The sequence below is a fragment of the Colobus angolensis genome, unplaced genomic scaffold (assembly GCF_000951035.1).
Source record: "Colobus angolensis palliatus isolate OR3802 unplaced genomic scaffold, Cang.pa_1.0 Scaffold184, whole genome shotgun sequence".
NCBI lineage: Eukaryota > Metazoa > Chordata > Mammalia > Primates > Cercopithecidae > Colobus > Colobus angolensis.
Window position 1 is genome coordinate 4,255,599 of NW_012114977.1, and position 26,672 is coordinate 4,282,270.

A 26,672-nucleotide genomic window follows, 5' to 3' on the forward strand; every position below is an offset into this window, starting at 1 on the left:
GCGGCCGCGAGCCGGCCGGGAGGCTGGAGCCCAGCAGCAGCGCGGCGGCGCCGGCGTCGTCCCAACTTGCAGGCGCGGAGGGACCCTCGACATTTCACTAAAATGAGTGTGCTCAGCAGGAAAAGATGTGTTCCTCACGCTAGAAGCCACCCCGTCACATGTAGTGGTGTAAGTAGATGGCTGCTCGCGGTTATGGCGGGGTGGCCAGCAGCCCTTGCAGACGCGCCGCGTCGCCCTCCCGGCCCTGCTGCGCTCCTCGCTATGTTTCCTGAGCCCCGTTCTTCCCTGGGCTCTGGCTCTGGCAACTGGGTTCAGAGGGGCTGGAGACTAATCCTTTCCGGTGTTTCTAGGGAAAGGAAGATGACTTGATTGCCTCGGCATGTCGTGCCCCTCCCCCTTCTCGATGTTTAACAAATTTTAAATTTCTGTTTTGTGTGTGTGCAGAGTAGCGTGTCAGAAAAAAAGAAACACGGTCCAGAGTGGTGGAAGTGATTCTGTTAAGAAAACAAAAACAAAACAACAGTGGAATTGGGGTGTTTTGCTGGCGGTTCTGGAGCTGGTTCTTTGAACTCAACTCCATTGCAGTCTATGTAACTGAGTTCTGTGAAACTACTGGGGAGATCCTTGGCGGTGTTTGGTGATGTGTCCACATTTTAGGTTTGAGGGGGCTTATCCTGTGTTTAGGCTTGTATTTCTTTAATATGACCATTCAGGGTCCCTTTGGGCCTTGCTTTCTGTTGGATCTGCACGGGGCTCCTTGCAATGCCAGCGACCCCCGTGGGAGCCTCCCCGAATTCGGAGTCCACTCTCTCTTTGTTCTTCTCCTTCCAATTTTCCCTTCCAACCCATCTCCCTTGATTTTACCTTCATTTTCAGGATTTTCCTCCCTTTCCCATTTTGTAAGATGATGTGGGATATTGGTTGCTAGGAGACAAGCCAGGCTCCCAGGGAGATTCTGTTGTTTCCTTGACAACCAGACTAGGGCAGCCACAGATGAACAAGCCTCCTATCAGCTGTGGGAGGGAAAGGGGCCCTTTCTGAGCTCTGCAAAGAGTGTGTGTAGGGGTGTGGGGGTGGGACTGGGAGTGCACGAGGTTTGTAGCTAATTTCAGCACACCTTGGGTTTTGGCTTGCACCAAGTACAAAGAGCTGGGAGAGCGGTGGGCAGGAGGCTGTTTTTGGAGAGGGGCACAGGGATCATGGGACAGGGATGGAAGGAACACATACCAGTGACTTTGCGATTGTCATGGAAGAGGAGTGAGTTGGGGGTTGTGATGCCCAGAGCCGGGTGGTGAGGAGGTCATAGTTTATGGAGGTTGATTGAGTGAGGATGAGGCAATTGAGGGAGAGTCTGGAGTCACGGAAGAAGAGAGAGCTGAAGGGAGAGGGGAAGTTGAGAAGCTCACTGAGTGGGCTGTATGACCATACATCAGCCATGATACAACATCAGCAACATCCTAGGGCAAAAATTGTATTACTCTTGGCACGCTCTCTCCGGGATAGGATCCTCATTTAAGACAGGCCTGATTAGACTAAGAGTTTTGCCGGCTGAGTTGGGCCAGTCTGTATCTTAAAGAGAGATATAATTACACATATAGATATGCAATCTAGCATTATATAATACCACATTACATAAGAAGACAAACACCTCCTTTCAGCCCAGCCTCTCTTGGCACAAATTATCCATGGTTCAGGAGACTCTTCCAGTACCTTCATACCCATTTCCCAGAGGGGGAGACTGATACTCAGAGAACTGAAGTGACTTGCCCCTTCCTAGATAGGACGGTGAACTTTGCCAGTCAGGCAGTTGGGACAGGGTAGAAAGGGTGAGATGATATAAATGGAGAGGCAGCTGAAGGACAAGCCGGGGATGGCTGAAGGGGCTGGGGAATGGATGGAAGGGGTCGCGCAGCTTGGGAAGCAGCTCATCAGGTCTGGTGTCTAAACTCATGGCACAGTATTTGTCAATTTCCACTTGTTGATTGGCTGACCCCTGCTTGACCTTAGAGGTGACATAGCACAAGGGGCGCACCAGCGTTTTCATCACAAAGTAGCTGAACTTGGCCCAGCACTGCTCTGCTGGTGTCTTGGCATTATTCTCATTGTCAAGGTGCTCCTGGATTTGAGAACCGACATCCCTGCATTATGTCTCCTCATTCCCCTGCTTCGGTCTACAGACCTATATGCTGCGAGAATCAAAACTTGAGAGAAAGAAGTTCTTTTGGCTCTTGGGTTTTAATCTTTACCCTCCAGCTGCACATATTTTGTATTTGGGATTGTATCTGTTTTGGTATTCGCTTGACCAAACAGAAACCACAGCCCAGGTGCCACCTCCTGATGCCAGCACATCCCTCAACTTGAGACCAGGAACTGTGAAAGTGGGGTTCCTGGTCCTCAGCTCAGGAGAGAGAATTGGGAGGAGGAAGCCTGTGGTTAGAACAACAGTTCTCTGGGCCAGGGGTGGTGGCTCATGCCTGTAATCCCAGCACTTTGGGAGGCCAAGGCGGGCAGATCACTTATGGTCAGGAGTTTGAGACCAGCCTGGCCAACATAGTGAAACCCTGTATCTACTGAAAGTACAAAATTAGCTGGCATAGTGGCACACACCTGTAATCCCAGCTACTTGGGAGGCTGAGGCAGGAGAATCACTTGAACCCAGGAGGCGGAGGCTGCAGTGAGCCGAGATCATGCCATTGCACTCCAGCCTGGGTGTCAAGAGCAAAACTCAGTCTCAAAACAAAAGCAAAAACAAAAAACAGTTCTCTGCTGAGGGAGGGTGAGGAGAGCGAGGGGATGATACAGTTTCCCTGGAGACCGCGAGGGCACTGCATGGAGACCTCGTTGAAGGGTCCAGATCCTGTAACATTCCAAAAAGGAGGAGGAGGTTGTCTCATTGAGAAGTCCTTGCTGCACTTTTTGCTTAGGTTGCTGAGATGCATCCACTCGCGCGAATCCCAGTTGCTATCGTTACTTGGATATTTCGGTCTGCATCCCTGCATGCTGGCATCCAGTTACAGCCCGGCAGGAATGGAGCCTCCCTGTTGCTGCTGGTGGCCTGGCTCTGGGATGGATGGCTCAGCAGCCAGGGTGCCTGGGCAGCCTCCAGGACTCAGAGCTCAACCTTCCTTGGCCTAGGAGGGATGACTCCAGGTGCTAAAGCCCCCCCAGACAACTTTCATACACACAGGGAATGTGAGTGGGGCGGGCACATGATGCTGGCGAAACCAAGCTTCCTAATAACGCCAGCCCTGCCCCTGCTCCCTAATCCCAGGAGGGTGGATGCCGAGGCCAGGGCCTCCTGGCGACAGATTTTTAAACACTAACATGACATTTGACTACAGAAGTGCTTTCTGTTTGTTCATTCAAGCCATCCCTCTCTGGAGGTGGACAAGCCACTTCCTCTCTGCTCAACATCAAAGGCAACTGAAGCAAGAATTTGCCCAGAAATGTAGGCTCAAGTTTCTGATCCTTTGCTTCCTGGCAACCCCATCACCCATGTAGCCAGTTTAGTGAACATCACCCAGGAGTGCCAGCTGCCTGGGATCTTCAGCCTGAGAATCGTCCTCCCTAGGAATGGGAAGGGCAGAAGAGGGTGGAGGTGGATCGCACTCTCTCTGAGGCGGGGGCAGGGTGCCGGGAGGACAGCCCCGCGTCGGGGAAGTAGAGGCCCATTGGCCACTGACTGTACCATCACAAGCCTGTGGTTCCCCTCACCCCCATCTCAAAGCTGGACCCATAGCTGAGCATGACACATGGGCAACAGGACAGACCCAGAGTAGAGAAAGGGAGGCCCCTGGGCTGGTCAGGTGCATCCAGGAACCAACCTCCCAGAGGCTGGGAGGAAAAACTCTTGCATCTCCATAAAGGGGGCTGGGGTCTGGGGTTGAAGGATGCACTTAGGCAGGCTAGGGCTTGGAAATCCACCACCACCAGAGAGGGCGAGGGAAAGAGTGGAGGCCGGGAGAGCCGCTGCCCAGTTCTGACAAGTCCATTAAATTTTAAAGTGCCCTGCCCCCAGGCATGCTGGGAAGGGGTGGGGACCTGGCCGACTCTGCTTCTCTCAGCTGTTTGTTGTTCTGCTGCCACTGCCCTGCTGGGGAAGGAAGAGGAGAGCAGATGAGGAGTGAGCTGCCCTCTCTGGAGAGGGGACAGGGCAGGGCCTCGGCAGGCCCCACTGGTGATCTCGTGCAGGTCTCCTCCATCCAGACGCACAGCTGGAGGATGGTGGGAGCAGGAAGGGGACAGGTGGCCCATCTGGTGGCACTGCTCCTCTCAGCCTGAATGGGCTTCTGGCCTCTTGGACCCTCGCAGAGCTCTTGCCCAGAACATTGCCCGCTCCTTCTTCCTCCTGTCAGCTCCGGGGCTTGCAGAGGGGCAGCCTGACTGAGGAGAGCTGCGGGTGCTGGCCCTGGCCCATGGCGAGCTGGCATGCCGTGCCGTCCTGACCGCCTCCCTCCTCTCCCTCAGGTCCCGTTTAATGGATTCTGACATGGATTATGAAAGGCCAAACGTAGAGACCATCAAGTGCGTTGTGGTGGGGGACAACGCCGTGGGCAAGACTAGGCTCATCTGTGCCCGTGCTTGCAATGCCACCCTCACCCAGTACCAGCTGCTGGCCACGCATGTGCCCACAGTGTGGGCCATCGACCAATATCGTGTGTGCCAGGAGGTAAGGCTGCAGGGCTACCTGGCTGGGGGTCCAAGCCATGAGTCTGGGCTTGGGGGCTTCCTGAGGCACAGCTTGGTGTCTCCAGAGCTCACAGGAGCCCTGCAGGGGTGGGACAGGGTGGGGTAGGGGCAGCTGAAGAGGAAGGAGCCCCTAGAGAGAGGTTTGAGCCAAGCCTGCCGCAGGGGAGCGTCTCTGGCTGGTTGTGTTTTCAGGGACTGAACTGGTGCCTGGGACTCCAGCTTTGTCTGGGGTACTGCATTGTATTTAATCACAGCCCTAAGTAATGGGGAGCACTGGGGGACTGGGGCTTGGAAGAGATATAAGCTGAGAGGAGCAAAGAAGCTGGCAGCTAATAGTGAAAGACCAGAGGCTCCCAAACATGCAGTTTGCAGGGAAAATGAGGAACAAGGGTCAGCTCCCGAAGAGGCCCCTTCCACACCCATAGCCGTCCCTTAGGGTCTGTTCCACCTGCTTAGGGTCTCTTCCACCCCCTTAGGGTCTCTTCTACCCTCTTAGGGTCTCTTCCACCTGCTTAGGGTCTCTTCCACTCCTGGTCGGCTTGGAGGCCACCCTTGTTATTGATCCTATGTAGATTTCATGTGGATGAAGGTTGTGCAGGATGCACAGTGGGTGATGCCGGCCCTGTCCCTCCATCCCCGGTGCTGTCTGGAGCCTCCAGGTGTCAGCCGGCGCCTATCCTGAGCTGGCACACAGAGGGCCCCAAAACTGCTGCCTTCGAGTCCCACTCTTCCTCCCCTGTCCCAGGTGCTGGAACGCTCCCGAGACGTGGTAGATGATGTCAGCGTCTCTCTGCGCCTCTGGGACACCTTTGGAGACCACCACAAAGACCGTCGCTTTGCTTATGGGAGGTAGGGAAGGCCTCTGGCCGCCTGCAGAAAACCAACAGGATGGGTTTTTTCCTGCTTTTCCCAGGAACCAAGCACCTCTGTGAAATTTCAGCTGGCAAGAAGGAGTGGAGAAAACAGCTCTGGCAGCGCCTCATGGGGGCTGGGGCAGCCTGGGGCAGTGAAGGGAGTCTGGGCCCGGGATCAGGAAGCCTGGATTGAGTTCCAGCTCTGTGCCTAGTAGCTCTGAGATGATGTTTCTCAGTTGGAAGTGGTAAAAATGGCCATTTCTAACTCACAAGATAGCTGTGAGGCCAAAGCAAGTCTTGAGCTCTAAAATGCCACATAAATTGGAGGTATTGTTATTGTACGTTTTGTGTAAGAGCACGTGAGCAGATACCTAAACCAGGTGTGGGAGTGTATGGGGCTGGGGTGGGACACACGTTCCAGGACCAGGTCAGCTACTGCTTGCTTCTCTGCTTGTAACCTTCCTCTCCCACCCGCAGATCGGACGTGGTGGTTCTGTGCTTCTCCATTGCCAACCCCAATTCCCTCCACCATGTCAAGACCATGTGGTACCCAGAGATCAAGCACTTCTGCCCCCGAGCACCTGTCATCTTGGTGGGCTGCCAGTTGGACCTGCGCTACGCTGACCTGGAGGCTGTCAACAGGGCTAGGCGACCCTTGGCTAGGTAGGAGGTGCTGGTACCAAGGAGACAAACAGGGATGGATACCTCATCATGGCTCCCTGCTCAGCCCTGGGGGAATTCCACTGAGCCTCCATTTGGAGCAAGCTTGCATCGGGAGTCAGCAAGCATGCTCATTCATTCATTCATTCATATACCTGTTGCACACCTCTGGTATGGGCAGTGCTGTGTAAAACACCATGAAGAAAGACAAAGAGGAAGAGATGATATTTGCATGAAAAAGTCCTATAATTTTGCTGAGGGATAAACTAAATATGTGAGCATGTTAAATATCCATGTGAAGCATTGCCTGCTGATTGCCAGAGAGGCAGTGCTGTCACGACTTTGCACTGGAGCGGTCACTGGGGCCTGGCATAGTAGGGAAAGCTTTCTGGAAGAAGGAGGGCTTGGGGTGGACCTTGAAGGAGCTTGATGGGATTTGGCCAGACAGAGCAGGGCAGGAGTGGGTAGGGACTGGCACCCAGATCCTGAGCAGAGTCCCTCCAGCCTGTAAAAGAACAGGCAGCCTCTCTCCATCACCAACACAAGCTTGGTTTCCTTCTTGAACCCACCAGGCCCATCAAACCTAACGAAATCCTGCCCCCAGAGAAGGGTCGGGAGGTGGCCAAGGAGCTGGGCATCCCCTACTATGAGACCAGCGTGGTGGCCCAGTTCGGCATCAAGGACGTCTTTGACAACGCCATCCGAGCTGCCCTCATCTCCCGCCGCCACCTGCAGTTCTGGAAGTCCCACCTCCGCAACGTGCAGCGGCCTCTGCTGCAGGCACCCTTCCTACCGCCCAAGCCACCGCCCCCCATCATCGTGGTGCCCGACCCCCCCTCCAGCAGCGAGGAGTGCCCCGCCCACCTCCTGGAGGACCCGCTCTGCGCGGACGTCATCCTGGTGCTGCAGGAGCGGGTGCGCATCTTTGCCCACAAGATCTACCTCTCCACCTCTTCCTCCAAGTTCTATGACCTGTTCCTCATGGACCTGAGTGAGGGGGAGCTGGGGGACCCCTCGGGGCCAGGGGGCACCTGCCCAGAGGACCACCAGGGCCACCCTGATCAACACCACCACCATCACCACCACCACCATGGGCGAGACTTCCTGCTCCGAGCAGCCAGCTTTGACGTATGCGAGAGCGTGGATGAGGCTGGGGGCTCCGGTCCTGCTGGCCTCCGTGCTTCCACCAGCGATGGGATCTTACGGGGCAACGGAACAGGGTACCTGCCGGGCAGGGGTCGTGTGCTCTCTTCCTGGAGCCGAGCTTTTGTGAGCATCCAGGAAGAGATGGCAGAAGATCCTCTCACCTACAAATCCCGGCTGATGGTGGTGGTGAAGATGGACAACTCCATCCAGCCGGGGCCCTTCCGGGCGGTCCTCAAGTACCTGTACACGGGGGAGCTGGACGAGAATGAGCGTGACCTCATGCACATTGCCCACATTGCTGAGCTGCTCGAGGTCTTTGATCTCCGCATGATGGTGGCCAATATTCTCAACAATGAGGCCTTCATGAACCAGGAGATCACCAAGGCCTTCCATGTCCGTCGGACCAACCGGGTTAAGGAGTGTTTGGCAAAAGGCACCTTCTCAGGTATGAAACATGCTTGGAAGGCGAGGGGGTTCTGCATTGGTGCTATTAGCATTACCTGTCAGTCTTAGCTCCTAGTGTCCTGGAGCTGCGGCTGCCATGCTCTTGAAGCCTGGTTTTCCCCAGCTGGGAGCGGGGTTGTTACATGCCCCGAATCTTCTGGGTTCAGTAGGAGGCTCCATGGCTCCCCTTGGGGCTCATTCTCCCACCTTCTTTCATTGGTCCTCCTGTGATGCTTCTTCTGGACAGATGTGACCTTCATCCTGGATGATGGCACCATCAGCGCCCACAAGCCCCTGTTGATTTCCAGCTGTGACTGGATGGCTGCCATGTTCGGGGGGCCATTTGTGGAGAGCTCCACCCGGGAGGTAAGGCTGAGGACACAAAGCGGGGAAGGAGGGAGTGAGACATTGGCACCCTTTACATCTGAGGCACTGCCATTCAGGGTACTTTCTTCATCACTGACTTTGTGCTAACCTGAGGGTGATGGGCCCAAGAGAGGTTTATGAGGCGGTTCCTGGAGCTAAGGATTATGCAATACACCAGGAGAGGGAATTACACTAACACCTCAAAGTGAGAGTTTAGAAAGCACTTTCGGTTCATCATCTCATTGAATTCACATGCAACGTACACATGTATGTGCCACTCCTACTGTATACTTAGGAAAGGGAGCCCCTGAGAAGTTAAGTGACTTGTATGAAGTTGAAAGTAGAGTTAGGACTTGAACTCAGGACTTCCATTCCTTGGCTCTTTACGTTGTACCTTACTGCCTCCCTGACCCACCTGAAACAACTGGATCCATCACTGTTTTAAAAGGTAGGTTTTATTATTATTGAGGTGTAGAGAGGCCCACAGATTGCGAGATGGCTGTCATTGATAAGACAACTTGTTACAGATCCCAAGAAGACGGGGCATGCCACACCACCGTGGCTGGGGGTCACATGGGGAAGCTCTGGGGTCAGTCAGGAGGCAGAATGTTTCCATGGGAGGGAATGGGCGAGGCAGGTTGAGCAGGTTTAGGATTAGTTGGTTTGAATAATGTCAGCAGGCTCTGGGGCCTGGGGGCTGTCTCTCGTCATCTGTCACGTGGCTCTAGGGGGATTCGGGCAGGGGAATAGTGGCCTGGAGTGTGACAGCCCATAGGGGAGGTGGTGGACTGTGGGCTCTGGATTGGTTGGTTTGCATATGAAAGGCACGCTTGCAGGCAACTCCTTCACTATCTCTAGGACCTGGCCAGCCCTGGGGAAGGCAGTCCCTATAGGGCCAACAAGGCTTTAGTTGTCAAAGCATCCAAATACAGAAAATAGGCCTAGGCGGTGGCTCACACCTGTAATCCCAGCACTTTGAGGGGCTGAGGTGGGAGGATTGCCTGAGCCCAGGAGTTTGAGACCTGCCTGGGAAACACAGATACCATCTCCACAAAAAAAAAAAAAAAGGAAGAGAGAGAGAAAGAAAAGAAGGAAGGGAGGGAGGGAGGAAGGAAGGGAAGGAAAAGCATACTTAGTAGAACCACCTGCCCCTCTAATTAGTGCCCCTCCAGCTCTCATGATGCCACCACTTTCTCATGCACCTAGACTGGTAGGGTTGGAAGAAGCCTATCAATGTGTCCTTAGAAATGTTCTCTTAGGTTTGGTCTCTTTTCCATTCCAAGCAGAGCAGGCTGGACAGTAGCCCTTGGTGTGCTCTGAACTCCTGGACCTCAGTTGCTCATCACTGAGTGTCGAACCTTGTAGTTAACGAGGTTCTACTTCTTGCAGGCGCGTGGAGTTCTGAACATCCACACAGTTTTTCCTGCTGTTCTATAACTGCTTCTGAGCGCAGCGACTGGGTCTTTTTCCTTCTGCCAAAAACCCTCTCAGCGCCAGTCTCTTAGGAAGTGCTCACCAAATGCTTGAATGAAAAACAGAACCAAGCACGAGGCTGCATCACATCCTGTGATGGGGAATGTGCATTTTCTAAGATTTCTGGGAAGGAATTACTTAAGGAAGGCTAAGTGGAAGCTTTGGGAGTTGGTCTCTGAAGTGGGAGTAGGATTTGGATATACAAAATGTGAGACTAGGAGCTCTCACAGGCCCCAGGGGCCTGCCAGCCCCAGGCACTTCTCGGTACTATAGACGCCAGCCTTAAAGCTCTAGCCAGTTCCCAGCACAGCCTGGAGAGCCTGATGAGAAGGCAGTTTGTGTTGCAGGGCTGCTCTCAAGAGATCCTGGAGGCCCAAAGCAGCAGCTTTGAGCAGACAGAAAGAAGTCAGCTGCCATGAGTCTTACTTATTCTGTATCCCACTTCTGTTCCCTGCAGGGATGGGAGGGGCTGGGGTGTAGGTTGAGGTGACCAGAAGGCCTCCTTCAAGCATCCCGCGAGCAAGAGCGGCTTCCAGAGGGTGCCAGTGAGTAGTATCCAGGTCCCTTTGGAAGAATTTAGAAGCTGGACGCCATGGCTTGTGCCTATAGTCCCAGCCACTGAGGAGGCTGAGGCCGGAGGAATGCTTAAGACCAGGAGTTCAAGACCAGCCTGGATGGCATAACAAGACCCTGTTTCTAAAAATAAACACATAAATGATAGTAGAGTCCTGTACTCTGATGCTGTAAGCAAACTGGGGCTTGGCACAGGTTGTCGCTCTAGGGGCCAGATGTTGGGGTCTTCTTAGCAGATACACACGCAGCACAGGGAAGGCTGCCTGTCTCAGGGAGCCCAAGTATGAGGGCCAGAGCTCTTCAGTTTCTCAGGGCTGAGTTGCTCTTCTCCTAAGCAGGACCTCATTGCTATCCGCTCATTACTTCCCACCCCAGGTGGTGTTTCCCTACACAAGCAAGAGCTGCATGCGGGCCGTGCTGGAATACCTCTACACGGGCATGTTCACCTCCAGCCCTGACCTGGATGACATGAAGCTCATCATCCTAGCCAACCGTCTCTGCCTGCCACACCTGGTTGCCCTCACAGGTAACTAAGCAGCGCGCTTGGGGCCCTCCCTGCGGGAGAGGCCAGGGAAACCCCAAGGTGTGATGTTCTCCTCTTACCTCTCCCCTCCTGGGGGACAAGCCGATGTCCAAGGGGCTAAGCATACATGAAATGGAATCTGTTAATGGGCACAGAGTTCTGGATGAGGATATAGAGTGAAGAAGGGTGTGTGCGGGGCCTGTTTGATGGGGTCACCTGAGAGGCTCTCTCCAAAGGTGATTTCAGCCCAACAAAATGGAACATAAGGCTGGGCACAGTGGCTCATGCCTGTAATCCCAGCACTTTGGGAGGCCAAGGCGGGTAGATCACTTGAGGCCAGGAGTTCAAGACCAGCCTAGCCAACATGGTGAAACCCTGTCTCTACTAAAAATATAAAAATTAGCCGTGTTTGGTGGTGGGCACCTGTAATCCCAGCTACTTGGGAGGCTGAGGCAGGAGAATTGCTTGAACACGGGAGGTGGAGGTTGCAGTGAGCCGAATTTGCGCCACTGCACTCCAGCCTGGGCGACAGAGCGAAACTGCATCTCAAAAACAAACAAAAAGTGGACCATGACAGTGCTTTATGGTCTTTGCTTGACTTCAGTTGGACAAGCTTAAAAAGTCAAAAATGAATAGAACACAATTCCCACATTTCTACCCTGTGGTTCTCCTCCTTCTTCCTTTCATTTTCCTTCTTCTTTTGCCTTTTTGCTTCTTCCCCTAACTTTGACATCACCTTCTCTTCCTCCTTCCAGAAACAGCACACAAACATCCCTGCCACTCCTTAGTCCCTGCATGGATTGTGCGAGCTGGAGCTCAGCTTTTAGTGTGGACCAATCCCAGGGGCTCTCTGAGGTGGAGCAAGAACTGAGTCATGGGGGAAAGCCGGTGGCAGGCAGTCGGGGTCCAAAGAGCCAGGGAAGAGAAGTGGTACTTATGGGGTGGAGGGAGCCTGGGGCCAGAGACCCAAGCAGGCAGACGGCTCTTGTTCATGTTGGAGTTGGCGTTTGAGTTGGTGGTGGTGGCGGCATGGGTACCAGTGCTGGTGTTGATGCCGAGGTTAATATTCATGCATAGGTTGGGGGGCAGAGAGCAGATCCTCACATACTGAGTTGAGGTTCAGGGAAGGACCCAGTGTCAGGGCTGCTGGGGTCCAGGCAGATGATCAAGATCGGGGTTCAGATATGAGGGAAAACAGCAATCCTCTAAGGAAAAATGAATGATGAGGTGGGGCTGGGTTATGGAAAGAAGGCAGAAATCATTGATCAGAACCAGAATATTAAGACCAGGGGCTGCAGAGGGAATCCAGGGTCCCCAGAAGGGGATAAAGGGGACTTTGGGGCAGATAGTAAGAGAGGCTTCTAAAGATCCCAGCTACAACAGTGTATCTTTTGTTGCTGTCCATGAAAAAATGGTGTGATCTTCCCAGAGCACATAAAACTTCAAATTCCTAGATGGAATAATTCCACTTTTAAAAGACTGTCTCCAGAGAAATGACCCAAAGGGGAAAAATGCACAAAGTTATTTCTAGAGGTTCATTTCATCATGGCAGGCAGTTGGAAGCAAGTCAGAGAAAAACCGTTGGTTAAGCACACACAGGCAGTTTTCACATGGTAGTCATTAAAAATGTAAAACTGGACTGCTGCGTGGAAAGGCTTATTGAAAATAATGTTAAGTAACTTTTTTGGCCGGGCGCGGTGGCTCAAGCCGGTAATCCCAGCACTTTGGGAGGCCGAGACGGGCGGATCACGAGGTCAGGAGATCGAGACCATCCTGGCTAATACGGTGAAACCCTGTCTTTACTTAAAAATACAAAAAACTAGCTGGGCGACGAGGTGGGCGCCTGTAGTCCAAGCTACTTGGGAGGCTGAGGCAGGAGAATGGCGTAAACCCGGGAGGCAGAGCTTGTAGTGAGCTGAGATCCGGCCACTGCACTCCAGCCTGGGTGGCAGAGCAAGACTCCGTCTCAAAAAAAAAAAAAAAAAAAAAGAAAAGAAAATAATGTTAAGTAACTTTTCTTGAAATTATCGATACACACTAGGGAACATATACAAAAATGTTTATATCTGCCTTATTAAGGATCAGTGGAAGATGCCAAGTTTGATATAATTGGCGATGGTTTAAGTTTTGTGAGATACGCTTCCTGTGAGGCCATTAATTCAAGCTGAAAACTTTTATTCAGTAGAACACAAATACGTAAAAGTACATTAATATGTTCAGGTTATTGAATTATTATCGTTATTATGTTTTTTTTAGAGACAGGATCTTGCTCTGTCACCTAGACTGGAGTGCAGCGGCCTGATCATAGTTCACTGCAGTCTCAAATTCCTGGGCTCAAGCGATCTTCCCAACTCAGTTTCCCAAGTGGCTTGGACTGTGAGCCTGCCTCATCACACCCAGCTAATTTTTAAATTTATTTTTATTTTTTATTTTTGACAGAGTCTCACTCTGTCGCCCAGGCTGGAGTGCAGTGGTGCGATCTTGGCTCACTGCACCCTCTGCCTCCTGGGTTCAAGCGATTCTCCTGCCTCAGCCTCCTGAGTAGCTGGGACTACAGGCGCACGCCACCACACCCAGCCCATTTTTGTAATTTGAGATGGGGTTTTGCCATGTTGGCCAGGCTGGTCTTGAACTCCTAACCTCAAGTGATCCACCCTCCTTAGTCTCCTAAAGTGCTGGGATTATGGGCGTGAGCCACAGCACCCGGCCTAATTTTTAAATTTTTTGCAGAGATGAGGTCTCACTGTGTTGCCTGAACTGGTCTTAAACTCTAGCCTCAAGTGATCCTCCCATCTCAGCTTCCCAAAGTGCTGTGATTACGGGCGTGGGCCACCAAGCCTGGCCTAGTTTAATGAATTATTATAAAGCAAAATGCCTTTCTAATCATGACCTCTGTCAGGAACTAGAATCTTGCCGGCCACCAGAAGTCCTCTGCCTCTCCCTCCTCTCTCACAGACCCCTCTCTCCTCCCTAGGAGGAAGCCCTTTGCCTAGTACTCCTTTTTTTATGGTACTTTTTATGGGCATATTTCCTTACTTTCCTTTATAGTTTTATCATCCGAGTGTGTGTCATTAAACACTACAGTATGGTTTTTTACATTTTTTTTTTTACTTTTTAAAATTATTTTTGGAGATGGAGTCTTACTGTCACCTGGGCTGGAGCATAGTGGCATGATCTTGGCTCACTGAAACTTTCACCTCCCAGGTTCAGGAGATTCTCATGCCCCAGTCGCCCGAGTAGCTGGGATTACAGGCACATATTAACGTCCAGCTAATTTTGGTATTTTTAGTAGAGACGGGATTTCACCATGTTGGCCAGGCTGGTCTCAAACTCCTGGCCTCAAGTGATCCACCCGCCCTGGCCTCCCAAAGTGCTGGGAGTATAGGTGTGAGCCACTGTGCCTGGCCGGTTGTTAGTTTTTGAAGTATTATTATGATCTCTTAGATCTGAACATTCTTGATTGGTTTCAGTTAATTGCAGTTATCCTCGCTGAAGCTCAAATCCTGCACTCTTTGGCTTGGCTCCAGTCTTACGAGCTTCCTCTCTATCTGGAATGATGGGATGTTCTAGGTTCCTCTTGAACGTTCTGTGCCCTAGACCTGGAATCAGCCATTTCTCCAGGAAGTCCTGGAGAAATGTGTTGGAAGTGGAACTGGTATTTGTGTGCACTAGGAATGCTCATTGTACTGGGAAGACTGTTGTTTCTAGGTCTTTTCTGTGGGCAGAGCTGGGAAATATATTGATCTTTTTAAAGATAAGATACCTCATGAGTTTATACTGATGCTTCTAATTAAAATTCAGAACGAAGGGTGTTTACTTCTTCAATATAAATGTTTTAACTTAAAATGCAAGGTTAGTACACAATTTGTTACAAAATGTAAATTAAAGCAAACAACTAAACTTAACTCCTAGTTCTGACTCACAGTTCTCAGCCTTTTTCTGTGATCAGCAGACATGAGGTTTCACACACTCTCCCTTTAGTATCAGAGGCTGGCTCTATTGGGAACTTTGACCCTACCTGTATCAGATTATGTCGCGGGACATACGTAGTTTGAAAAATCCTCTTAAGATAATTCTAATGTCCTCCTACTCTTCCTACCCCACCCCGTTGAGGTCTTGCTCTCCTCCCTGGGGTCCCCCTGGTGGCAGCAGACTTCATAGCCTGAGGCCTTTCCAGACCTGTGAGGACCTGCCCGGTCCCTGGTTTTCCTTGCCCTGAAGTGAGCTGGGGGACGTGGGGGGGCAGGGTGAGCGCGGCTCATGTGCTTCTTCAGCTGATTGGTGGCTGTGTGTGTCACAGAGCAGTACACAGTGACCGGGCTGATGGAAGCGACCCAGATGATGGTGGATATCGATGGGGACGTCCTTGTGTTCCTGGAACTGGCTCAGGTATCATGGCAGGGGAGGGAATCTACAACAGTCTCAGTTCTACACTCTGCCTGCCCATTGGCTGTGAATGGGAAGGGGTGGAAGGCAGTGTATGTGGGAGAACCTGTCATCGGACTGGGCTCTTTGTGCAGAGCCCATCTCCTCCTCCATGCCAGGAAGCAGCTGGGGAACTCCCTGATGTACCCGGAGGGGAGCTGGCCAAGCGGGGAAGGGATGAGACTTTAGGCAGCTGTAGGACTGGGGAGGGAACCCCAGGCTCAGGCTTACACGTGGTTGCTGCCTGCCTGAGGTCATTTAAGGGGCAGTGAGGACTCTCCATCTGAAATTAACCACCCACTCCCTTAATCCCAAACAGACAAGCCAAATCTCTCACACTGGCCTTCACAGTGCCAGAAATTCAGCCACCAAAGATTAGCGTGTGGAGTGGAAGCATGGCTCACGCAGGGCTTGCAGACACCCCTGGGAAGGCAGCTCCCTCAGCTCATTGTCAGTGCCTTGGTACAGGCTGCCTTGGTCCTGGATGCGGAGGAGAGGGAAGTCACGTGGGGTGAGATCTGAGGAGGGCAGGTGCAGTATGAAGCTACCACATAGGGCTCTGGAGTCTGCAGCGAGGATGCCGGGAGTGGGCAGAACAGAGGTGAGACGATGGCGGTGCTGGCGGTGGTGCCAGGGAGCTGAGGCAGCATCATCCTTCTCAGTTTTGTGTGGCCTTGCCTCTGGCACAGGCTGTCTAGGACTGCAGGGCCTCTGCCCGCCCTGCACCAGAGCTTCAGCTCTGAAGGCAGCTGGAGGTATCCATGCAGACCCTCTCCCCTGGGGATTTCAGTACAGATGCCCTTCCCTTCTGTCCCCAGTTCCACTGTGCGTACCAGCTGGCCGACTGGTGTCTCCACCACATCTGCACCAACTACAACAACGTATGCCGCAAGTTCCCCCGAGACATGAAGGCCATGTCCCCAGGTGAGCATCAGGGCCAGCCCTGGCAGTACCTGCTGCCCTCCCCTTAGGGGTCCACAGCTCCCACGTAATCCCAGGGACCCGGAGGCTGCCAGTGATCCTTGACCTTGGGGCTGGGAGCAGCCTGTGAAGGAGCCTCCAGCCAAGCCAAGGGGCCCCAGGAAAAGCGCTGGCCTGGAGGCTCCTCACCCTGCCTCTCTGGCTTCTCATTCTCAGAGGTATGAAGAGGACACTGGACTAGAGTTGGTAGATTTCAGACTTTTCTGGACAGAATACCATAATAAGAAACACATTTCATCTTGTGACCCAGGACACATATAGGAAAATATATACATCTTTTTAATCACGCTCATGGCCCACTAAATTGATTGTACAACCCAGGAATGGGCACAGGCCACAGCTTGGACCACCCAGGTCTGGGCATCCTCCGAGGCCTCCTGTCTCTTGTTGATTAATTTCTTAGGCCCTAGAGCTCAACAGGAGCTGCACAGCCTCCAGGGGGGGGCATCCCTGGCCTCCCTGGGGGGTCTGCCACTCTTTCCATGGGGTCCTCTCTGGGCTCCCTCCGCACTGCCGTGACCCTCCTCCCTGCTCCATGTTTTTGCTGCATGCTGCCAAGTCTTCACCCCGATCTCTCCTTTTCACTACTACAACCCTTTTAAAAAAAAAAAATTATTTATTTTTTTGAGACAGTCTAGCTCTGTTACCCAGGCTGAAGTACAGTGGCATAATCTCAGCTCACTGCAACCTCTGCCTCCTGGGTTCAAGCTATTCTCATGCCTCAGCCTCCCGAGTAGCTGGGATTACAGGCACCTACAACCATGCCCAGCTAATTGTTTGTATTTTAGTAGAGACGGGGTTTCACCATGTTGCCAGGCTGGTCTCAAACTCCTGACCTCAGGCAATCCATCTGCCTCAACTTCCCAAAGTGCTAGGATTATAGGCGTGAACCACCACACCCAGCCTAGCATTTTCTTTCTAAAGCACAGGTCCAATAGCATCACTCCCTGGTTCCAGACCTTCCATTGAAACGGTAGTCTTCCATGGCCCCCTGTGCCCTGCGGAATAAGGCCAGCCTTTCCTCTGGTCTGCTGCTGTGCCCTGCTGTGCCCTGACTCCATATTCCTCCTCCGAACCTCAGCTCTGGCCAGACGCTTCCACTCTCATCCCCTAACCATGCTGAGTATCTCCTGGCCGACATTCGCTTACCCCTTCTCCCTTATCCTTCACCTCTGTCTGTTTCATTCCCAGTACACAGGCAGCCCTTGTTAGATCGCTCCCGTCTTTGGAAAGGAACTCAGCTTCCCCGGTGCTGACTTTCAGCCCCGCTTTTTGGGCACTTTGCTTGCCTCAGAGGCTTATGTGCACTTGGGAATGTGTTGGGGGCTGGGCTGGGGGCCCACTGCAGGCCTTGTGGTGGGGTGGGGCTGGTGTCCCACCCTCCTCTTGTCCCTCTGCCTCCTTTCTAACCAAACTGCACTGTTTTCTGTTCCAGAAAACCAGGAGTATTTCGAGAAGCATCGGTGGCCACCTGTGTGGTACCTGAAGGAGGAAGATCATTACCAGCGGGCACGGAAGGAGCGTGAGAAGGAGGACTACCTCCACCTCAAGCGGCAGCCCAAGCGGCGTTGGCTCTTCTGGAACAGTCCGTCCTCCCCGTCCTCCTCGGCAGCCTCCTCCTCATCCCCGTCTTCCTCCTCGGCTGTGGTCTGAGATGCTGCCACCCTCTTCTGACCCTGCTGCTGTTGTCCCCATCCGCCCTCGCCCCTCTGCTCTTCTGCATCACCCCATCCACCTTACAGGGACCAGGGGCCCACGTAACCAGGACCCACAGGGTACAGCTCTTCTTACCAGCCACTGTGGCTCAGCCAGAGAGGAGCCGAGCCCTGTGGAGCAGAACGGGAACCACCTGCAGAGGTTCCCAGACCCAAAGCAGGACAGGAGACAACTGCTTGGAGGAGCAAAGAGCTCTGGCATTTTATCTCTGGGTTTGAGAGCCCTAGAGTCAAAGGGAAAGCCTCCCAGCCTCGAGGGCTTCTCTGTGTGTCTTGGTTGCTGCTCTGGCCAGGGAGGCAGCCCCCCTCCCAGCAAGCAGAAGTGATCCTCGAGGGTCCTGGCCCTGTCAGCCATGTCTTTCCACTGATGGACTTGAGTGTTGCATTTGTTTTGTGGACGTTTCCACACGAAGTCTACTCACATCCTTACTGGAGAAGTCAGGGTAGAAATTGAGCCTTCAGAGCCCAACTCAAGGCTTCTACATCCCGGGGTCCAGCTGCAAAAGGCCAGACATGGAAAGGCCTGCATCCTGCCAGCGTCCCTCCGTCCTGGGGGCTGTGCTGGCACAGGCCTGAGAATGGGGACAGAGGTCATTCGGAGCTCCAGGCCTGGAAGCAGTGCCTCTTGGTGCAACAAAAACTTCTCCCTCACCCCTCCTTTACCCTCAGATTTGGAGATGGGAACCAAAGAAAGCAGCTGGGACAGGTGGAGAAGGAAGTAGGAATGAGTGCACAGCGACCCCGTGCTCCTCAGGGCCCTCCCCTGCCTCTGGGTGGCACTGCTTTTTATAGGGTGGGGCAAAATTAGCAAAAAACAAAACCCAACAACAACCAAACTGAAACCGAAACAAAAAGTCACCAACAAACACTCTGTCCTCTATCCCTCCAAAGAATGAAAATCAGAAAAAGCCCCTGCCTAGCTCACATTTCTATAAACAGAGGCCCCCATGATGAGGAGGTGAAGATTTAGGTTGCAGAATCGACTTCAATGCCTTTCAAGAAAGGACTCGGTACTTCTTTGACTGCGGAGGCCCTGACCCTGCCAGCTGGCTCCGAGGGCGGCACAGGGGCCTGGCCTCCAGAGGGCTGGTGATTGAGGGGCCGGGGCTGGCAGCAAAGAGGGATTTGGTCTCCGGGCTCAAATGGCACCGGACTCTTGCCTTTGCCCATCTGGAGACTGCAGGCTCCCTTCCTTGCCTTCAGAGGATCACCCCACAGGGTGCTTATGGTGGGTGTTTTTGGGGGGGGCTGCAATAGGGGCCAAAGGTCAGGGGAAGGGGCACGGCCTTATTGCTGCTGGGGTGGGATAAGGGGAAGGAGAAGAGGGAGAATGGAGCAGGAGGAAAAGCAGGGTTGGTCTAGAGAGGAGGAGGGCGGGGCTGGAGGAATGTGGGGGATTGAAACTAGCTCCCAGCCCCTATGGGGCAAAAGCTGGGCCACAATTGCCCCTTTCTGTTTTCTAACCCCGACTCAAATTTCACTACCCACACCCTTTTTAGGTGTAAAAGATGGAGGCCCACGGAGGAGGGGCAGAGCCAGGAGGCAGTGGGGCTGTGGGCTGGGAGCTCAGGAGTTGCCTCCCCTGAGAAAGATGTTCTAGCTGAGAGGGCCTGGCCCAGGGGTGGGCTCCAGCAAAACACTGGTTAGGCCTGGTATAGAGCTAACCCGAAACAAAGGCAGCCGGCAGGACCTAGTGACCAGAGGTTAAATCCCCATCAAGAGAGAGCAGGCGACTGGAGGACAAGCGGCTCTAACCGTGGGGGGAGCCATGTCCAGGCCCAGGCTCCTCCAGGACTGTGGCTGCCTCCCCTCCGCGGCCTCCAGGGCGGCTGGCTGGAAAGCCATGCGTGTGCTGCCCTCTACAGGCTGCTTGGCCTCCCTGCAGCTCAGCGCAGCCCAGGGCTCCAAGTGAGGCCCAAAAGCCCACGGGCAGGGCAGCGGGGACGGAAGTGGGGAGCCTGGAGCATCTCCACCTCCCCTCTAGGGAAGGTGGACAGCGTTGGGGAACGCCTGGGCCTCCAAGAAGCTGTGGATGAGAGGGAGAGTGGGTCCTCCAGGGCAAGGGGAACGGGAAATAGGTCTAGGTGCCTGCAGAGCTGAGCAACCTGGGTGCCCTGGTAGGGATGCAGGGAAGGCCGGGGCAGAGAAAGTGAAAGTCGGTCCAGGGCTATAGGAAGCCATAGGAGAGTGACCATGGGACTCCCTGAGAAACAGGGCCGGCCCTCCAACTTAAGGGACCCACCGCCCCTTCCCCGAGAGCTGTCGGAACCAGATGCAACCCGGCAGCCCAGAGAACCCTCCTGGGAGGCTGTGGGTAAACCAGACCAGCACTGGTGTCCCTGTCCCCAGAGGGAGGAGCAGGCAGGAGAGAGAGGGGAAGGAAGTATGAACCCCAGTCCCCAGGAACCTAGCTCTTTGAACTCCAGAGAATTCCTGGATGCAGGAAAACACCCCCAGCAGGCCAATCCTGAAAACAGAGGGGAGGGAGGAAGGAAGGAGTCCCAGCAGGAGCACAGCCCTGGCCTCCTGTCACTCAAGAGCTGATTCACAGGAGGGGAGGTTGGGGGGCGGGAGACAAAAACCACACCTCTTTTTATATAAGGTTTCATATTTAATTTGGTCATGAATTCATAAATACATATGTATTTTGTACACAATGTGCTTCCTTGTATTGTTTGTACTATAACACATTTCAGATAGGGACCTTTGACAGGGCAGAAGCATGAAAGGACACCAACCATGAGTGACACACTCTAAGTGGCTGTCCTGTATCACATGCTATTTGGCCTGGGAATATAGCAAAACCTAACGTAACTAAAAAACAAAAAAACACAATTATTTCATGTTGTCAGGAAGCTTACTTTAAAAGAATAGCTTGGCCTGGTGTGGTGGCTCACGCCTGTAATCCCAGCACTTTGGGAGGAAGAGGTGGATCACCTGAGGTCGGGAGTTCAAGACCAGCCTGACCAATGTGGTATAACCCCGTCTCTACTAAAAATACAAAAATTAGCCAGGCGTGATGGCGGGTGCCTGTAATCCCAGCTACTCTGGAGGCTGAGGCACGAAAGTCGCTTGAACCCAGGAGGCGGAGGTTGCGGCGAGCCAAGATCACGCCGTTGCACTCCAGCCTGTGAGAGAGAGTGTGATTCTGTCTCAAAAAAATAAAAGATAAAAAAAGAATAATCTTAAATACTGATAAGGCTGACACTTTAGATGCATCTTCAAGGAAGGCCTCTGTGGAAGGGACAAGGGAGCTGGGACCAGACTGGCTCCCTCTGAGCCCTGAGGCTGAGCATCCTGCACAGAAGGCACAGCAAAGGCAAAGACCAGGAGGTAGCAGCAACTGGAGCATTCCAGAAGTGCAGGGGACAACGCATGGGACGCCAGATGGAAGTGGGAGAGGATGGAAGTGCAAAGACCAGAAAGGCCACCCCCTCCTAAAACTCCACGGACACAACAGTCTGAATGTGTGATCTTCAGGCAATTCCAACTTTGTCCCAGCCAAACCAGTCCCGGAACAAAACTACGCACAATGCCTTGAGACAGAAAAGACCAAAAACTCCTGGAATGACTACCTGCATAAATGATCCTGCCATGACTGAAATACTGTGGAGAAGGGTTTGTTAGAAAGAGGCTGAAATGGTTACTGAGGTCTTAAAACAATAACAGAACAGGACACAAGAACAAAACCTTAACGTGTCAGCCATTCTAGGTCCTGTTGCCACAGTGTTTAAGAACTGGTATTTCTGAGATGAGTCGGATGCTTACAGAGGGGCCAAGCTCCTCAAGTAGGGAATCTGTACCCTAAAATGCAACTCAGTGGCTCAGGGTGACAGATCACCAGAAGCGAGCTGGGCCATCTACTCCTGAGATGGCAACCATTTCATACAACTCCCAAGCACCATCTATTCTTCCCCCTTAATGCCATGGCAGACGTGGGAGACAGATTTTATCCTCTCTCTTTTGAACCCAAACAGGGCTCAAGTTCGCTACATTCACTGGAAATGGGATATGACATAGACCCTATTTGTTGTGTGTGATCTAACCCGTCTGCCTCAGTCCCAGCCTGTCCATAGATGGGGGCTACAGGTGCAAATGAGACGGCCCAGGTAGGGACCAGTCACACACAGGACTTCACATGGATCCAGTTCTCTTTGGTCCCGACTCACATGTAAACAACTACATATAAATAATACTCATATACTTGTAAGGTTGTCCAGTTCAAAAGGCTGGCCCCTTTAGAAGTTGCCAGTCATTGAAACCAAAGTATATCTGAGGGAGAACTGGAACCCGGACAGTGACATCTTACAGAGGACTTTTTCTTCTTCCCCCATTGTACATCTCCTCATTTTATGTTTACCTAATCCATTCACATAACTATGTAAACAAGTACATTTACTAAAGTTTCTTAATATTCATAAAATAATCACATACAGAATTATAAAAGTAGAAAGGTAAGGCCAGGTGCGGGGGCTCATGCCTCTAATTCCAGCACTTTGGGAGTCTGAGGTGGGCGGACTGCTTGCGTCCAGGAGTTCAAGACCACCCTGAGCAACATAGAGAGCCCCCCCCATATCTAAACAAAATACAAAAAATTAGCCGGGCGTGGTGGGACACCCCTGTGGTCCCAGCTATTTGGATGGCTGAGGTGGGAAAATTGCTTGAGCCTGAGAGGTCAAGGCTATAGTGAGCCAAGATTGCACCATTGCACTCCAGCCTGGGAGACAGAGTGAACCACTCCCCCTGCCCCCGAAAAAAATTCACATCATATAGTGTCAAGTGAAGTTGGACATCAACTGCGTAAATGTTAAGGCAGATGGATCTTGCAATGTAGACCACATAAATAAATAAAGCGTTTACATTAGGATAAAGTGCTGTAAAGACAATAGGACATCCCAAACCAAATCTCAAAATATACACAAAAATAGAATGATCTAGATATTTACATAGTGTTCTTGTTATCACATTCTGCTTATAAAAATAATTCCATGTGCAGTGAAAAAGTCCCAGGATGTTCCATCCACTGGGTGATGTTGGATGGGAGAGTGTCTTCCAGTACCGGTCATGTGACAATTGTGGCAGTTTCCTACTGGCTGGAGTCCAGTTGGGCTTTTTCCAGAAGAAAGGTAACCAGGGAAGGTCTGATTTCCTCAAGAGATTCACACTCAGGACATGGCAGAGTCTGCATTATCTTCTAGATACATGAACTTTCCAGAGCTCAACAAGCGGTCCTGAATCTTCTGCTTGGCAAGTCTCTCTCCCAGCATCTCCAAGGCATCCAGCAGGGTGTTGACAGAGGCGCCCCGCCCGGTTTTGTTGACCCACTTTATCAGCATCGCGTACAAGGTGTCCCTGGAGCTTGCTGCCTCAGCTTTGGCCACCTTTATCTCATTGTCCGTGAGGCCCAGCTGCCTCACCAGCGGCTCCCAGGAGTCAAAGGGCACGAAGACTGCAAAGTCATCGAAGCACTGTCTCAGAGCTGGTGGAGAAAGCCACAGAGACAGCCAGGTGAGTTGGGACTCAGAAAGGGCAGAGGATCCCATATCAGGCCCAGAACCCAAGGCGGGGAACCTGGAGAGCCCTGTGTGTCGGCAAACCTGCCGCTCCAGCGCCCACCCACTTCGAATCCACAGAAAGCGCGCCCACACTGCTTGGCCTCCCCCGCACCCAAGGTGCTTCAGGGAGTCAAGGTCATCAGAGAATCAGCCCTCACGCAGAGCTGAGAACCCACCAGGGGAGGATGGATGAACCCTACAGAGGCAGAAAGCAAAGTGGGTGAGAGCCCGAGGGAGGGAGAGAGAGTGGCTGCAGCGGGAGCTCAGAGGAAGGAGGCTGCCTGGGCTGCGCTTGCCATGGGAGCAGGTCCCAGGGCAGCCATGTCTGCATCTGTGCAAAGCACAGGTCCTGGGACAGGGGACCTCTGTTTTCACCCAGCTCGGCCTCACTTCCTGGTGCTAGGGCAGAGCTAGGTGGAGGCAAACAGACTCTGAGCAAGAAGCGAACCCAAAGACTGAGCAAGGCTGCCCAGATCCCGGGACAATGAGGAGTTAAATGAGATGTGTGTGCAACATGATGCGCCCTGCCGTCCTTAGAGATAGACAGGGCCAGGAACATGAGGCTATGTTTTCCAACAGCCTCATTGAAAAAACGTCAGAAACAAGCGACATTCATTTTAATGTATGGTACTGAATATATTTAAAATATAATTTAATATACAATCAATATACAAAAATTATGAGTGAAATATTTTCCACTCTTTTCTGCATTAAGTCTTTGGAATTCATATGTGGTTTACACAATAGCTCTGCAAATTGGGCTTAGGCACAGGTCAAGAGCTCCTTAGCCCCCTGGGGTTAGTGCTGCTGTGCAGGACAGGCCAGCCCCTCAGGAGGTCCCTGGGGCAGGAGCTACATCAGTCCCTGAACAAAGGAGGACAGAGGACAAGGGGACGGACAGTCATTAGGGTCATTGATAGGGTGCAGAGAAGATGAGGTAGAGTGGGGAGAAGAGATGGGAGAAGACAGTTTAGGGTCCAGATGGTCTATACCACAGGACCCCCTGCTTCCTCCATGGAATACTCTGGAAAAGCCCTCACACCTATGGGGACAGAAATTAGGACACTGTCCCTATTCCCTCCATTCCTGCTGCATCTCCAGGAGCAAAACACTTACTCTCAGTGGGGTCATTTTCATTCACTGGAACCAGCAGCCCCCTTCTCTGAGGCCCTTCAGCTTCTGCCCGCTCCTGTAACACACAGTGTGGAACATCCTGGTCAGAGCCAGGAGTCCTGCAGTCCAGTACTGAACCAGACCACCAGCCAGCCCTGAGACCTGCAGCACGTCACTTCCAGAACATTGTTCTGAAAGTTCCGGCAGCAAGACAGGAAACAAAGGGGCAAGACTCTCGGAAGGAGGCCAATACAGCAGTCAATACTTTAGATTAGGAGTGTATATTTTTAAAACCCCAAGGTTTAAATTGTAATACTTAAAAATGAATACGTCCTCATGACTTTTTTTTTTTTTTTTTTTTGAGACAGAGTCTTACTCTGTCTCCTAGGCTGGAGTGCAATGGTGCGATCTTGGCTCACTGCAACCTCCACCTCTGGGTTCAAGAGATTCTCCTGCCTCAGCCTGCCAAGTAACTGGGATTACAGGTGTGTGCCACCATGCCCAGCTAATTTTTGTATTTTATTTTATTTATTTATTTATTTATTTTTTTTTTTTTTGAGATGGAGTCTCGCTCTGTCACCTGGGCTGGAGTGCAGTGGCCGGATCTCAGCTCACTGCAAGCTCCGCCTCCGGATTTACGCCATTCTCCTGCCTCAGCCTCCCGAGTAGCTGGGACTACAGGCGCCCACCACCTCGCCCGGCTAGCTTTTTGTATTTTTTAGTAGAGACGGGGTTTCATCGTGTTAGCCAGGATGGTCTCGATCTCCTGACCTAGTGATCCGCCCGTCTCGGCCTCCCAAAGTGCTGGGATTACAGGCTTGAGCCACTGCGCCCAGCCTTGTATTTTATTTTTGTATTTTTAGTAGAGACAGGGTTTCACCATATTGGCCAGGCTAGTCTCAAGCTCCTGACCTCAAGTGATCCGCCCAGCTCAGTCTCCCAAATTGTTGGGACTGCAGGCGTGAGCCACTGCACCCAGCCCTGATGAATGTTAAAACACATAGCAGAGGCTGGGCATGGTGGCTCACACCTGTAATCCCAGCACTCTGGGAGGCTGAGGTGTGAGGATTGCTTGAGCCCAGGAGTTTGAGACCAGCCTGGGCAACATAGCGAGATCCTGTCTCTAAAATAAAATAAAAATAAAATAAAATAAAATATAAAATAAAATAAAAGCTGGGTGTGGTGGCACGGAACTGTCATCCTAGCTACTCAGGAGGCTGAGGCAGGAGGATCACTTGGCCTTAGGAGGTCAAGGCTGCAGTGAGCTATGATTGTACCACTGAACTCCAGCCTGGGTGACAGAGTGAGACCCATCTCAGAAAAGAAAGAAAAGAAAAGTAGCAGCAGACATAATAAGTTAGAAAATGGACTTACAAGAAGACCCGAAATGCAAAGAAACATCTTTGATGAGGAATAAGAATAATTTATCTGAAATAAACCACCAAATCTTGACTGAGTTATAACAAGACTTGAAATACTATCTTCTTTGATAATAAAATTGAATATTGAAAGGATCTCAATCATTCCTAGAACCATTTATTAATTTAAATTAATATTTTTTAACATCCAGTGATTATGTGGCGGCAGGGGAGTGGGTGCTGGAGAAAATCTTGTAATTCTAAATTTTATCTAATTCTAAATTTTAAGATGTGTAAAAATAATTTTGAAAACATATTTGCTGTCTAAGATATTAAAACATATTAGACAGTTTTGTTTGGTGTTGTACATGATATAATCCTTTTCATGTCAATACCACATATATACATATGCATGTATGTACATAGATGGCATATGCATAAAGAGCTTAGCAAAGAATCTCAAGAAATTATCCACTGTAGTTACCTGAAATAAGAAGGGCCAGAAGCCTGGGGAAAGAGTGAAGAAGACTCTTGATATGATCAAGTTTTTTCATACTCTGGTGGATGTGTGGCTAATGGGTGACCCGCATTTTAAAAATGATCAGGCCGGCCGGGCACGGTGGCTCACGCCACCCCAGCACTTTGGGAGGCTGAGGCGGGCGGATCACAAGGTCACGAGATCAAGACCATCCTGGCTAACTCTGTGAAACCCTGTCTCTACTAAAAATACAAAAAAAAAATTAGCTGGGCGTGGTGGTGGGCGCCTGTAATCCCAGCTACTCAGGAGGTTGAGGCAG

The 26,672-nt window shown here is 51.9% G+C and overlaps 2 protein-coding genes across 4 annotated transcripts in view; one reads left to right on the plus strand and one right to left on the minus strand.

Annotated features, from left to right (window-relative positions):
• Positions 1 to 18,757, plus strand: part of RHOBTB2 (Rho-related BTB domain containing 2) — a 24,149-nt gene extending 5,392 nt beyond the window's left edge. Inside the window, exons 1-10 of one of the 2 annotated variants that reach the window (XM_011939855.1) lie at positions 3 to 168; positions 4,468 to 4,669; positions 5,435 to 5,538; positions 6,021 to 6,206; positions 6,776 to 7,794; positions 8,041 to 8,159; positions 10,581 to 10,731; positions 15,029 to 15,117; positions 15,972 to 16,077; positions 17,570 to 18,757. In XM_011939855.1, the coding sequence (XP_011795245.1) occupies positions 4,478 to 4,669; positions 5,435 to 5,538; positions 6,021 to 6,206; positions 6,776 to 7,794; positions 8,041 to 8,159; positions 10,581 to 10,731; positions 15,029 to 15,117; positions 15,972 to 16,077; positions 17,570 to 17,787 (2,184 nt within the window). In that variant the 5' untranslated portion in view covers positions 3 to 168; positions 4,468 to 4,477 and the 3' untranslated portion in view covers positions 17,788 to 18,757. Of the gene's footprint in view, positions 1 to 2; positions 169 to 4,467; positions 4,670 to 5,434; positions 5,539 to 6,020; positions 6,207 to 6,775; positions 7,795 to 8,040; positions 8,160 to 10,580; positions 10,732 to 15,028; positions 15,118 to 15,971; positions 16,078 to 17,569 lie in introns of those variants that run through there. The other variant, XM_011939854.1, reaches the window with a different exon arrangement.
• A 1,682-nt stretch (positions 18,758 to 20,439) lies between these two features.
• The window catches only part of TNFRSF10B (tumor necrosis factor receptor superfamily, member 10b), a 54,419-nt gene continuing 48,186 nt past the window's right edge, over positions 20,440 to 26,672 (minus strand). For both annotated transcript variants that reach the window (XM_011939853.1, XM_011939852.1), the window contains 2 exons: positions 24,521 to 24,593; positions 20,440 to 23,328 (listed from right to left, as the gene is read on the minus strand). In XM_011939853.1, coding sequence (XP_011795243.1) covers positions 23,015 to 23,328; positions 24,521 to 24,593 — 387 coding nt within the window. In that variant the 3' untranslated portion in view covers positions 20,440 to 23,014. The remainder of the gene's footprint in view (positions 23,329 to 24,520; positions 24,594 to 26,672) is intronic.